Genomic DNA, 9,567 nt, shown 5'->3' with positions numbered 1-9,567 from the left:
GTCACGGATTGTGGAGCACTTAATAAAAAATGTCCTGAATGCTTGGATGATAATGAGGGATTACGTAAAGTCGCACAGTAGCGCATTTGGCACTGGGACAAATAATTGAAAGTGGGCTGTGTTCTAGAAAGATTTTCACAAGGACTTTGTGTTATTCAGCAAAAATGCCTTGTATTTGGGTGTCTGATGTATAGGGTTTCAACTTCCCCGGCTCCATTTCTGTCTCATTCTCTCTCATTTTTCAGGCTTTGTCCAATGGGGGCGCAGGTGACCGGTGGAATTAATTCATTTACAAAATGGCAATCAAGGCATAACTCAACACCTACAAATAGCCCGGACACGTTTTTGGCAAAACTAAGTACTTAAAAAATCTATGAAAGAAAGACATGGTGGTACTGTGATCCCACTCTTTGTATTCTTGAGGTGACTCCCTGCTCTGGCGCACTCCCAGCAAAGTGGTTTTCACTGAAAAAAGCCTGACTGACCTTCCACAGTGAGCTGCAAGGACAAAGGCCCGCCACACTGTACAAACAGCGACGCCTGTTGACAGACGAGTGTCATACACCTGTAACTGCAAAGCTCAGCCCGCACTATTGACTGTATGCCCACTCCTAACCAGGATTAAAGCCGACGGACTGTATTTTAAAGCAGTTATCCTAATTAAACCTAACCTTTGGAAATCAACATGAAGTAGTCCACAAAATGAAGACTCTATTAGGACTGAGCTACTCAATTCATACACCATACATGTTTACACCAGGATTACAAGACTAACCCAAACATAGGCCAGCTAAAAAGAAGAAAATACAACCTGCCCATGACTAACTTAAGGGTTTAAGAAGTTTAAGAAATTTCACTGATAGCATTTCAGAGTTTATTTATCAGAATTTGTGATAATAAAAAAATCACAATCGCATTCAAGTCTTTTCACCTGATACACTCAGAGTCCACTGCCTCAAAGTGCACATTTTTGAGGCAATTTTAAATAGTAAGCATGCTTAAAGGTCAATAATTACAATGTAATATGTACACATCTTAATTATAACTTTATAAAAATAAACTCTTATGTACAAATCTTGCAATATTATACACTTCATGTCCAACAAGTGATTGGATGGACTTCATGTAGGATTTACATAAAACAAAATAAAACAAATAATAAAACATATTCACAGTCGTCATAATATTATCAAATACATTATTCTCATTGTCTTTATAAATTAATTAGTCCTTGATATATTTCCTTAAGTGTGGGTGTAATGTGCTGAGTCTTTAGACATCATTGTTGTTAGGGCAGTGTGTTGGGGTTGGGGTGTACACCGGGATACTGACTTCACTGATCTCTTGTACTCGCACAGGTCTGGGAGGGGTCACAAGCATGTAGTCATACTCTCTGTGAAGGACCTTCTCATAAACGCTTTGCAGACCCACAGTTTTGGGGATGTGGGCTTGATAATAGTTGTCTCTGCGGTTGGGGTCCCGGGGCAGTGAAGCGGTCTTGGGTAAACTGCTGAAGGAGGTCAGGGTGGGGGCTGGAGAGGGGGAAGGTCCCGCGTGGGCTCTGACTGCTGTAGGACTCCAGCAGCGGTCTGAGTGGCCTAAGACCTTACATTCACTGGTGCACGCCCACAGAGCTGAAGAGAAGAAGACATGCTGTTAAATTTAGTGTACACAATCTGGCGCATTTCACTTCCCTAACATAAATAGTTGTATGTATCTATCTCTAGCTTATGCCAACATGTATTAGTATGACAGTGGCATCATGCTTCATTTGTAACAATAGCTGAGGCACTTGTCCTTCAGAGTAAAATGCAGCCCTTGCAGAATGATGCCGATGTACTCATCATAATAAGCATGTGTGCGTAGGTACCATTTTGTGTGCCCATGGGTGGAACCACAACTCCCTCTTTCTTCAGAGTATCTGCGCTCACGTCACTGTCGCTGTCATTGAAGTCGCTGTCTCCTTTGCCACTGTCTTTGCCGCTAAAGACTGGATCCCGGGCAGAGATAGTGGTGTAAGAGTTGCCCTTCCAGATGGTGATGGGGCGCACAGCCTCTTTGCCGTTGCCATAGCCCGGGAGAGTGGAGTATCCCTGTGAGAGAGACACAGAGGTTAGTGAGGGTCTCGTGGGGTCTTGTTGTATTTCTGTGTAGAATGTATGCCCTCTCCCTTACACACACACACACACACACACACACACACACATACACAGAGACGACGGTTGTACAACTGAACTCACCTCGTGTTTGTTCCCAGTACGCTTGTTGTTGCTGTCTGAGTCGTAGACACAGGGTGCCTCGCTGCCATCCTCAGAGGCTGAGCACATGTCAGTGCTCCCGGGATGAGCGGAGCTGAATCCAGGCTGGCTGGTGTAGGAGTGTCCATCAAAGGTCACAGAGCCTCCTGTGGTCGAATGCAGCGGGAGCAGCGGGTTGTCCGCCACGTGACCTCTGCCCCGCTCTAATGTGCCCTTCTCGTGGTAAGACTCCGTGTCCTCTTCACTCTTGTCGCGCTTGCGCCGGTTGCACGTGGTGGCGATGAGGATGATGGCAAGTAGCAGCAGAGTGCAGCTGCCTGCGAGGACCACGATGATGACCACGGACAGGTCCCACTGCACATGTAAGGGCGCCCCGCTCTCAGACTCGTACACTGAGCGGTCGCTCGGGGGCGCGCCCGCTACAATCAAAAAGTGCAGAGTTGCAGTAGAACTGAGTGCTGGCCGCCCGTTGTCACTGACAGTGATGGTAACACGCAGCATCTCGTCTACGTCATGGGAGAGGGCGTGGTTCAGGTAAACATCCCCTGTAGCTTTGTTCACAGCGAACGCAGAGGAATCACTGGAGGCAAGGGCAAAGGACAGCTCGGCGTTCACCCCCTCATCCGCATCTCGCGCCTCCACCCTGGTGACGATGTAGCCACTTGGGGACTCTCGTGGTAGTGATATCTCTGCTGTTCCGTTGTGCAGTGCAGGTTGCGTGATCACGGGCGCGTTGTCGTTCTGATCCACAATCCTAATGTAAACAGAGGCACTACCGGCCAGAGGTGGGGACCCGCCATCACTGGCGATCACTCGTAACTCCAGCTGTTTCACAAGCTCAAAGTTAAAACTTCGGAGGGCATACAATGAGCCACTTGCTGGGTCGAGGCTAACAAAAGTAGATATGGGAGAACCCATGAAGTAGGTGTCTGCAAGTTTGTAGCTGACCTTTCCATTTGATCCCAAGTCCTGGTCACGCGCTACCACAGTGGTGATGTAGGCACCGGGTGCATTGTTTTCAGTTACTGCCACATCATACAAAGCTTTGGTGAATACAGGCGCATTGTCGTTTTCGTCAGTCAGGCGGATGGTGTAATGCGTAATGGTCCTGAAGGGAGGCGAACCCAGGTCTTCAGCCACAATAGTCAGATTGTACTCAGGTATCTTCTCGCGGTCGAGGGCACTTGTACTTACAATCATAAAGCTGTCTTCATAGGCCTGCTGCAACCGGAAGTGCTCGTGCCCATAAAGTGTACAGTGCACCTGTCCATTAGCACCAGAGTCACGGTCTGAGGTGCTCACTAGCGCCACAAAGCTTTCGCGAGCAGCGGCTTCTGTGACGTAAGCAATACCGGCTGTAATAGACGTCATGGGACTGATAGAAATCTCTGGTGCGTTGTCATTCACGTCTTGCACTTGGACCACGATTTTGCAGATGGCAGGGCTTGGGTTCGGACCCAGGTCAGTAGCCTGGACATCAAACTCGTATGTGTTTTTGGTTTCAAAGTCCACTGGGCTCTCAAGTGTCAGACGGCCGGTCTTCCTGTCCACGCGGAACAGCTGGCGAATCTCCTGTGGCACCTGGTTCCCAAAGCCATAGACCACCTCTCCATTTAACCCCTCGTCCGGGTCCTCCGCGTTCAGGTCCAGCAGCAGTGTGCCCACGGGCGCGTCCTCTGCCAGTTCCACAGAGAAGCTGCTCCGGTCAAACACAGGACTGTTATCATTGTAGTCTTTTACCTTGATGTTGATGCGCGTGGTTCCGGAGCGGGACGGGGTGCCACCATCCATTGCCACAAGTTCCAGCGCGTAAGACGCCTGCGTCTCGCGGTCCAACTCCTTCATAAGCACCAGCTCTGCATATTTAACCCCGTCGGCCCTGCTCAGGACGTCAATAGAAAAGTGACTGTTCACAGAGATCTGGTAGCTCTGGATGTAATTAGAGCCCACATCTGGGTCCACGGCAAAGTCCAGTGGGATGCGCGTGCCAATCGCGGTGTTCTCTGAGATCTCGAGACTGGACTCTTTCCGTGGAAACTCAGGGGAGTTGTCATTGATGTCCTTGACCTCCACCTCAACGTGAATGAGTTTGAACTGCTCTTTGGAGAAACTCACCACGTCAAAAGAGATGAGGCAGAGCTGGCTGTGTTTGCAGAGGCGTTCGCGGTCTATCCTCTCTGCGATGCTGAGCTGGCCGTCGCTCTCCCGGAGTCGGATGAGGGAAGAGTTGAACTGTTTCATCATCCTAAAGCTGCTCCTGGAGCCAGAGGCGGACATGTCCTTGGCCAAGTTTCCTATCACTGTACCCGGTGCGTCTTCCTCAAATGTCTGATACTTCACTGTCTTTGCGCGTGTGACAACAGCCATACAGGTACACAGAAGTAACACCAGTCCTTTCCACCCTGTTTCGCCCATATTGACAAACTTATTCTATTAAAAAGATTTAAACAAAGTAATTCCACTTTGATGGCAATTTAAAATACAAAAAAACACACAAAAACTCCTTTCCAAGTTCCCGTTTCTCTCTTGGTTTAGATTTTGCCTAGTGAAAAGCCTGTGATAAATACTCCATATGTCTGAAAGCGCATTGATGCGCTCCTCTCTCTCTTCAGTCTGTGGAGGTGCTCACAGCGCAAGAGGGCTGCAGTGTCTGCGGGAGGGTTTATACAGCGAGGCATGCAAATGAGCCGCGCTGTGACCAATCCGCGCTTTGACTGGGGAAAGGGGGACTTCTGAAAGACCTCTAAGCCCTGTTTTGAGATTCCTAGACTGTGCAGAGAAACTTGGCATCCAATAGCTATGTGGGCTAAACACGGGACTTGATTTAATACATCTTTAGTTTCTGTTCTTGTTTATAGTCCTGGGTCTTTTGAATGCGCGCCGACGGAGTGGAGAACAGAGATGCGCAGTGTCCCTGAGTAGAGGACAAAGCATCTCAATGGAAAGTCTGCTCGGGAATCGTAGGCGCGCGTAGAATGTAAAGAGATGCATGCTTAAAACTGCCCGGTTGGATCCACGCGTGTCTTCTGTGCGTATCACACGGGAGCAAAGGTTGTCCCCATGACCTCTCCTCTGCGTCTCTGCCCCAACATCACTTTACGCACATTTACTGGACGTGTTTTGCAATCTCTTCACCCTTTACCTGTCTAGACACAATTATTTCAGCTGACGCAGCTCAACATGCACAAGCAACAGTCCAATAATGAACTAAAAGAGGTTGTATTGCTAATTTTATTCTAATGAATAAATCCTACATATTTAGTCTGGTTCAGAGTAGCCTAATTATTAGGTGATCTCCAGGTGTGAGATCATATCAAAATGTCTACAGCCTACTATAATTTGACTGCTCACGTGATGTGTTGTGAGGGCAGACAAGGGTATTTTTAATTAAAGCCTTTTCTCGGCCTCGCCTGCCAGAACAGAGCATTGCAGGTGAAGACACAAACGATCCAGCACGGTCATTCTGGAGCCCGTTACAAATGGGATTTGGATGAAAACGCAGGGGGGATTTAGGGGATCTCAATAGTAAGATTATATCAAAGGCATATGAAGCCCTCGTTAGTAGCAGCGGGATAATGGCATGGCAGGGTCTTTCTTAGCAGCCGTCCATGCCGGTATTGTGGCCCTTGTGCGGGTCGGTGGGGACCCTAACCCCCGCCGTCTACACGCACTTCTATGTCTAACTGCAGCATAATGAGCCAAGGCCCCTCATCGCCCCCCTTTGTACAGAGCTGCCCGGTTCAGCATGACTCTTTTCATTGTGAGAAGATGGGAGATGAATTGGCCTGGACATCGGGGTCTCTCCTATTAAAATACATTTAGAAAACGACCGGGGCCCCGTCACGGCTCTTTAAGAAATGTTCTTAGATTTTCTTCTCTTCCCTATCCCGCCCCATCTCCCCCTCTTTTCTACCCACAACGGGCCTTTCAGGGGCAACACTTGCGTTGCAGTAGAAGCTAATATAAGTTGGCATGTTTCATAAAGAACCCATCTGCCACAGAAAGTCAAAGAGAGGACACCTGAATGAAGAGTGGCCTGTACGACAGCCTGCACGGTAAATGCAGGTCATGACAAAAAAGGGGTTTAACACTGCCTATATCAGCAGACTACAGCCTATGAAAGTAATGAGTTTGAAAACCCAAGTGGCCAAAGTTGTTGTTACATAAGTATGGGAATGTTGTTGATCCAGCATTTCCAGTCCACAGGGGGCTTGCATTCAACATGCATTCACATTAGACTTCAACTTAACATAAAAGTAGGATGTAAAGTGTAACCTGGTGATTTAATGTTGTGAATTTTGCAAACAGGAATGTATACAGGTTACAGTCTTTGGCAGGGGTCTATAGCTTCACGTCACTAAAACTAGACTGGTGACAGAAACTCAGAACCACGTCAGTTTACGTCATCATTTTCTGCTGCCTGCGCTTATATTGTGGGTTTCTATAACGGTGTTATGTTGTCTAATAAAGCAGCTACTCACTTCTGTACAGAACGTCCACAGCGACCATGAACAGTTAAAGAAATATAGTTCGATGATGCATATGTGAGATCGTGTTGGTGCATAAAGACCTTTCACTCCAAACTGGCTTAAGAGAAGCTTGTTAACAACATTTTCATTTCTCTGAGTATCGTAATGTTTACTCCTTCTCATTGCATTTATAGTCTAAAGGCATTTAAAAATGCTCCACATTCTCTCAGTAACTCTGCGCGCGCAAAATGTCCTTTACGCACAGAGGGTCCCGGATCAAAAAGCTCGCGCGTGCACGTGAGCGCGTCATAACCCATAGAATAAAAAAGGGGCAGTTGTGGGGCTTGTGTTGGACAGGCTTATGCCTCCAAGCAAAGCTCACTACATCTAAAAGACGTCTCCTCACGTGACCACCGTGTCAATCTCGCCCGTCTGCACGCGAGTTCAACAATAGCAGAATTAGAGAGAGTTCTGAAATCCCTCTATTCTTCACGGGACATATTAGCATTTTCTTTAACATATATAAATATATCTTTAGACACCCTCCCTCCCGTCCACTTGGGCTTACTTCACCATTGTGCGCCCATTTGCTCCAATGATCGCTGGGTATTCGGGGTCTGAGCCGCTCGCCCGATCCATGCCTCTTGTCGGAGCTTATCTCATTCAGATGGAAATAGGCGATTTGGTATCTTTTGTCCCACAGATAAGCAGTGTGGGGAGACAGTGGACTCAGGGGCAGCAGGATAAAAACAGAAGTTGCTTGAGTTGAGGGGGGTCCTTTAAGATAATCGATCATACCCTGGACCCCTTCGGCCGCGCGTTCTCCCCTCTTCCATAACCTTTGGTTAACTCGCGTGCCATCCCGAGCAGCACTGTCCTAATTGGTTCCCATCACTAATTATCCAATTATCGCCTCCCACTGGAGAGCAGGCACTCCAGGCTCCTCGGAGTAATGGCCTCATCCTCTCCTATTGATGAGAATGATTAAGACTGAAAGCGTCCATCACTTGAAAACTTCACACCGTAGACCTGCATTGTGGTTCAAAATACATGTTAAATTGAGTCCATGGTAAAGTGGTAGGCAGGTTAATTAACCTCTTCTGCATGAAGTGGGATAAGGCAAAAATACAGGTTATTGGTAGGTCAAGACTAGAGAAATTAGGGTCACAACGTGTCATACGTCTGAAAACAAATAACTCTGACAAAGCAGAGTTTATGAAACTGAAACAAGGAGATTATGCGTGCACTTCCACGCAACATGTGAGAGGCGAAATAACTGTTTATTGAGGGAGGAGCCAGCCTATATTGCAACATGAAGCCAAATGTGCATTATACAAGTTAATAGATACATTTGCAGTCACTTATAGCTTCGATCCAGTGTGGATGTCACAGGGCAATTATAGCTAACAAAAAGTAGACTATATCGCGCTAGAAAGGTTGAGGCGACCAATAGGCGAGTCTGGCAGCTAATGTGAAGAGAGCAGCCGGCGGAGACTGGCACCAGAATGACTCCAGATTGATAACGTCCAGTTACATTAAACATTTATTCTCCTCTATTCTGCAGCGCCATTCTCTTAGTTAACTCCTGCGCCCATCCATCACCTTCCAGCCCATCTGTCGCTGATAGCTGCAACACTTTGAATAAATTCCTCCCGACAAACAAAACGGTTAACATCTCATGAATACAGCTTTTTACCCTCTCGCACAGATTGAGGGGAAAGTTTAGGGCTAGTGGAGTAACTAGTGCAAAGAAATCTGTCCTGGGACACTCCCTCTTCGCTTCCACTTCATTACCAGTATTGTAGAGAAGAGCGCGCAATCTGTGCGGCCGTCTCCGCCCGCCCCAGCCAGCTTTCTAATGAGTTTCCAATGATGATTTAAAGCTCGCATAGAGGCTATTCCTCCAAACTCCGCCCACTCCCCAATCTTATTCTTCCATTCATTGGCTTTGTTTAGCTGTTTCCATCGCTGGCATTTGGGCGTGATTCAGGAGAGGTCACTGGGATACAGATTCACACATCACGTGAATAAAAGGACAATATATGGAGGAACCAACACAACAGTGCCCCAAGAGTGGAAAACCGAGTGGAAGAATTAGGGCTCTGAGTCTGGAGCAATGTGAATCTGTGAATGTTCAAGGCCCTTTTAAAGTCTGCCCTCAGAGAACATTATACAGCCTTTCTATGTGAATACCATTGAAGCTTGCCTTTTACCATCAATTCTATCAACATATGTAATATCATTTTTGCTAGAATGTGAAGATGTGATAATATTTCAGATTAGAGCTAAAGAATAAGATACATGCAGAAGTGGTTCTGAAGGTCACAAGGATGTTGCACAAAGTTTCATTCCATGAGCTTTATTCAGTGAGTCCAGTCTGAGCTCAACAAGCATTTATACTTCAGATCTTCTAAAGTTGCATATAAATTGCAATGACTGTATTACATATAACTTTCTATGCTCCTCCTGTGAATCTCCGCCTCCGAGATGATATAGCGTTAAGCACTAAGCCAAATGCTAATTCCATGAAAGAATGACCCCAGTAATGAAAAGTTAATAGAAAGTGCCAGGTTTATTATTATACACAGGCCCTATATGATGCCAAGAGAGTATTTCCATGACTTCATTCACACATGCTTGTCTAGTTTTGGTCTTGGTTTTGTCCTGATACTGATGTTTTCACTTGCATACACACAACATGAAATTAGAAGTAAACATGAGATTAGACCTAGAACTAGACCAAAACAAAAGCAGGACTAAACCAGAACTAGAACATGACCAAACCAAGTCAACATCAGTACTAAACAGCTCAAACCAGGACCAAACTAGGTCAAGTATGA

The 9,567-nt window shown here is 46.6% G+C and overlaps 1 protein-coding gene across 1 annotated transcript; it reads right to left on the bottom strand.

The window, feature by feature from the left end:
- Positions 1–997: 997 nt before the first annotated feature.
- LOC117385702 (protocadherin-8-like) lies at positions 998–5,099 on the bottom strand. Its single transcript, XM_033983013.2, has 3 exons — positions 2,241–5,099; positions 1,871–2,093; positions 998–1,634 (listed from the first exon to the last, which is right to left on the bottom strand). The coding sequence occupies exons 1-3, from the start codon at positions 4,671–4,673 to the stop codon at positions 1,273–1,275; spliced, it is 3,018 nt and encodes a 1,005-aa protein (XP_033838904.1). The 5' UTR covers positions 4,674–5,099; the 3' UTR covers positions 998–1,272.
- Positions 5,100–9,567: the final 4,468 nt, after the last annotated feature.

The sequence above is a fragment of the Periophthalmus magnuspinnatus genome, chromosome 17, assembly GCF_009829125.3.
Source record: "Periophthalmus magnuspinnatus isolate fPerMag1 chromosome 17, fPerMag1.2.pri, whole genome shotgun sequence".
In the NCBI taxonomy this organism is placed as follows: Eukaryota; Metazoa; Chordata; class Actinopteri; order Gobiiformes; family Gobiidae; genus Periophthalmus; species Periophthalmus magnuspinnatus.
Note: the sequence above shows the minus strand (reverse complement) of the source record. Positions and strands in the feature narration are given on the sequence as shown.

Bases quoted from the DNA above. Each gene is read 5' to 3' on its own strand.
- LOC117385702 (XM_033983013.2), bottom strand. From the start codon at position 4,673: ATGGGCGAAACAGGGTGGAAAGGACTGGTGTTACTTCTGTGTACCTGT. The intron at 2,094-2,240 runs GTGAGTTCAGTT...TCTCTCTCACAG, and splicing joins GTACTGGGAACAAACACGAG to GGATACTCCACTCTCCCGGG. The intron at 1,635-1,870 runs GTACCTACGCAC...TCTTCTCTTCAG, and splicing joins ACCCATGGGCACACAAAATG to CTCTGTGGGCGTGCACCAGT.